Source organism: Batrachochytrium dendrobatidis (assembly GCF_000203795.2).
Source record: "Batrachochytrium dendrobatidis JAM81 unplaced genomic scaffold BATDEscaffold_5, whole genome shotgun sequence".
NCBI lineage: Eukaryota > Fungi > Chytridiomycota > Chytridiomycetes > Rhizophydiales > Batrachochytrium > Batrachochytrium dendrobatidis.
Window position 1 is genome coordinate 82,567 of NW_006281103.1, and position 5,000 is coordinate 87,566.

Consider the following 5,000-nt stretch of genomic DNA (forward strand, 5'->3'; position numbering starts at 1 on the left):
CTATCCAACCATAACACGACACGAGACAACATTTCAATCACTATACAACTGCTGTCATTGTCCGTTTCATCATGGATCATCATGTATCAACTTGGTTGTTTGCATTTTATGCCATTCATCAATCTGTATGCAACTATTGGTGTGTGTGTTGTGTCAATAACCATGTGTTCAGTTTTGTTTGTCATGTGTCACCTGTTGTTCATCACTGCTGTCTGTCAACATACACTGTATCCATTGTATTGTATTGTATTGTATTGTTTGTCTTGATGATATTTGTTTCACCTATACCTGACCATGACCATGACAATATCCACAACCATGACAATATAATTACATAAATAATGTAAATCTGAATGTAAATGTAAATGATACTGTGACTGTGACTGTGATTGTGATTGTGTTATTTTCAATTAGTGTACTATATCATATCATATCATACTATATTATATTATAATGCTGTATAATGTGCATGTTGTCTTGTATGTCAATGTCATCATATTACTGTGTTGATGTTGATGTTTTGTTAATCATTATATATCAGTGGTTCAATGTCATGTGTCAAAAGTATCATGGTTTGTGCCACATTGTGTCACATTGTGTCACATTGCTCAATGTTGTAGTGTTGTAGTGTTGGATATTATGCCATTGTACACGCCGAGTTAATTTGCACATTAGCATTGATTACTGCCAACTGCCTGTGATCATCACAATCACAATCACATTATGTTTAGTTGTATTTGCTGACTATAGTACAATATAGTACAATATAGTACAATATATACCATGTCTAGTCACTATTCAACCATAACCATAACTCTGACGCTGTCTTGACTCACCATGTTTGTCCAATGTCCAATGTCCATTGATGTCAGGAAGTACTTAATCGCAAAATAAGGCGAAGGGAAACCAGGTGCTTGTTACTAACTAGGATCAAGGAACTTTATTGATAAAACTGAAGTAAACATACATGACAAGTATGGTCTATTTATAGACCTCAACAAGAGTACAGCCGTAAAGGGTTCACACAGGTTCTTATGGAGTTGCGTGTCCCTACGGCGGTCAACATGAGTCCTTAGGGATTCGATCGGTCATAAGGAGGTTAATATCAGTCCTTAGGGTGTTGTGTAACCGCAAGGTAATTAATCTAAGGTCCTCATGGCTGTGATCCTCACATTATCTCCCCTCCAAACGACGACGTCTCTGGAGTCGATACGGTTACTTGGGTTTCGATGCGGTGGTAGTTGCCTGGATACGAGGTAAATCTGAGGTTGGCAACTCAAAACAGGAATCATTGACAAGAAAACGAGGAATAACTGGGAAAACTAGGAGGTTCAATGAAATGTGAATCATTGACAAGAAAACAAGGAATAACTGGGAAAACTAGGAGGTTTAATGAAATGTGAATCATTGACAAGAAAACAAGGAATAACTGGGGAAACTAGGAAACGAGAACAGGAAACGGGTATGAACAGGATGGAGTTTTACATTGAACAGACTTAGCATGGTGTGTGGGTTTTGCTGGCTGATGCGAGTACAAAGGAGATGTGGAGGGCGTCTGTGTAAAAGAGCCTGTTTCCCCAGAGGGTACTACCACATCAACATCCTTGTCAAGCATACCACGGGCTACATCCACTGCTTCACCCATAACTGTTTTCAAGAGGCAAAGGTGTTGGTTTGGCGAACGACGGATCTGGAACCTGGAGTCGTTCTTCTATTAGGACTTCTGCTAGGGCAGTCATGAGCTCGGTGACCTGGCTGGCCACAATATAAACATAAGCCGAGCTGACGTTGGCGCTTCCTTTCTTGAGTGGATAACGGGCCTCGAACGACTGCGTCAATCTGCATGTCGTTGGACGAGTGCGACTGGAATGTCGTGAGTGAGGGGAACCGTCGATTAGATTGGAACGGGCTTCCGGAGAGTTTTTCATGACGAGGTTTGAAGTTGTGATAGGAACAGGGACAAGGAGTAAACAAGCAGGTGGTTCAGGAAAATATGAGTTTTATCAATGTGTCAGGAAGTACTTAATCGCAAAATAAGGCGAAGGGAAACCAGGTGCTTGTTACTAACTAGGATCAAGGAACTTTATTGATAAAACTGAGGTAAACATACATGACAAGTATGGTCTATTTATAGACCTCAACAAGAGTACAGCCGTAAAGGGTTCACACAGGTTCTTATGGAGTTGCGTGTCCCTACGGCGGTCAACATGAGTCCTTAGGGATTCGATCGGTCATAAGGAGGTTAATATCAGTCCTTAGGGTGTTGTGTAACCGCAAGGTAATTAATCTAAGGTCCTCATGGCTGTGATCCTCACAATTGACACCAAGTTCATCACTACTTTTTTGTCATGTCATGTCATGTCATGTGTCTGTTGTTCATTGCTTGTTGTATTTGTTGTGTTTTTTTGCCCCTATTGTTCACTATGTTATTCACTGTGTTGTTCCATGTGTTGTTCACAACCTTGGTGATGCATGAATTCAATAATGCAATGATGATTAATTACGGCACCATTTCATGTGACAGTACACATGTTGAGGTCTATAAATCAACCATACTTGTCATGTGTGTTTACCTGAGTTTTAACAACATGTCAATAATGTCAATAAAGTTATTTGATACCAACTAGTACCAACTAGTAACAATCACCTGGTTATCATCCGACATATTCGTGATCAAATAGTTGTTGACACATTGATAAACTCATATTGTCACTAACCACCTGGTTGATACTTTGTGTTTCATCCCTTATCACTTATACCTTGCTTTACTGAAAATGTATACTGTTGACATGACATATTACCAAACCAAGCAACATACAGTAATGTGTCAATGTGTGGATGTATGCGATGGTATGTTTGACTGTTATGCTAATGTGACAAGTACCCTTTGGTGAAACTGACACATTTACACACATGTCATCCACATGTCATGTACATGTCATGATTAGTAGCAGCATCCAACATAATGGCCGTACCATGCTAGCCCTGATCAATGTAATATTGCATGCTGTAAATACTCGTCAGTTGTTTTGTTGGTCGTAGTTTTCAGTCATGTCATATCATGTCATGTCATGTCATGTCATGTGCTAGTTTGCTAGTTAATCCAGTCATGTCATGTCCAAGAATCATGACACGACGGATGCTCCTGTTAATAATTGCTGTTCTGTGTTGCCAACACATATTTACCTAGTATCCTGGCAACTATTACTCGGTCACCCGTTGTTTCATTGCATCATGTTGAGTTTGGGTCCGTATTCAGCAACAAATAAACCGGTTACACCATTATCCATCAAAGCTGGGAACCTGTCCATAATATTTCAGCTCCTGACAAGTTGGCTGAATTCCATACCGCAAATTTGTTGAAACCCAAGTATCCGTCTTGACTCCAAAGACGTTGTTGTTTGAGGGTGGAATAATGTGACCATCACTGACATCACTGCCATCACTGCCATGCTGACTTGCTGACTTGAGTTAACTAGCTTGCGGATACACTAGTCCCTGACCCTGACCCTGACATTGACATTGACATTGACATTGACTCGTGTGTTTGTGTTCATTACATTCCATGGCTGTACTGTACTGTTGTTGTCATGTATATATATACCATACTTGTTGTTATATGGTTTCATATATGCCTGTATTATTGGTGTCAATAATGTTAGTTGTTACCGACTACTATCACTAACCCCTAACCCTGACATATCATATCATGACATATCATGACATGTTTTACAATCATGTAGTTGTTGACATTGTGTTTCCGTCCATGTCATGTCATGTCATGTTGTTTGTATTAATTGTCATCACTGTTCATACCATGCCATATCATGTCATACTATTTCACACATATTATTGTGTTACTGTGTGTTACTGTGTGTTCATGACTGCATTGGTGTTGCATGTTGCATGTTATCTAGTCATGGCATGGCATGTCATGTCATGTCATGACATATTTTCCAATCATCAACCCACCTCCCGTGATTGTACTGTTTGACGTCAATAAATATACCATACTTGTCATACTTGTTGTTATATGTCAGTGTTATTGTTGTCAATATTGTTAGTTGTTACCGACTACTAACAACCATATGGTTTTGTCACTATTCACTGCAATCATGTAGTTGTTGACACACTGTACTGTACTGTACTGTCATGTCAATATCTACTCGTGTGTTTGTGTGTCTGGTTGGCGTGTTTGGCGTGTTTGGTTTGTCATGTTTCATGCCTCATATTGCATAACCATGACTATTGTCAGTATTTATTGTTGGTTTATACGTGTTGCTGTCGTGTGTGTCATATACCTGCAGTTTGTATTACCTGTATTAGTTGTACTAGTTGTTTGTACTAGTTGTACCATATACTATCGTCCATGTATATTTATACTGTATTGTATTGTATTGTATTGTATTAAACTGTATTGGACATGATACAATAACATACCATATCACCACATATTGCTGTTGTACATTGTTTGCATGTATTTGTCAAATGTATATTTAATACGCCAACACACGACACACGATACCCAACACACGACACCATATCCATATCCATATCCATGACACTGACACTGACACAATGTGTTGATTGTGTTGTATATTAATACATGTAATACAATTATTAAATTGAATACAATTAATACATTGAATATTGGTCGCTTGTATATCAAAATGTGGACCGTTATGCGTATCCGTGTTCATCACATTGCATCACATCACATCATAGCTGTGATTGTACATTGTACATTGTTACCATATACTTGTTGCATACAATGTCGCCATACTCATTGCATCAACATGTACGCATCAAACATGGCTCATTGTATGTTGCATATCACTTGCATATCACTTGCATGTACCGTTTCATATTACCATTGTCAATGACATTGTCAATGACATTATCAATGACCATCAGGGTTGACCAATTGTTCAACGCCGCGTGTTGATAATCCGTTGGTGTCAATATCAGCTACTTGTCCATTAGTATTAATGTGTTGATGT

The 5,000-nt window shown here is 38.8% G+C and overlaps 1 protein-coding gene across 1 annotated transcript; it reads right to left on the reverse strand.

The window, feature by feature from the left end:
- Nucleotides 1-1,637: 1,637 nt before the first annotated feature.
- On the reverse strand, nucleotides 1,638-1,928 carry BATDEDRAFT_88294 (uncharacterized protein; the record flags this gene model as incomplete). Its single annotated transcript, XM_006678657.1, has 1 exon — nucleotides 1,638-1,928. The coding sequence occupies one exon, from the start codon at nucleotides 1,926-1,928 to the stop codon at nucleotides 1,638-1,640; it is 291 nt and encodes a 96-aa protein (XP_006678720.1).
- Between the last annotated feature and the right edge of the window lie 3,072 nt (nucleotides 1,929-5,000).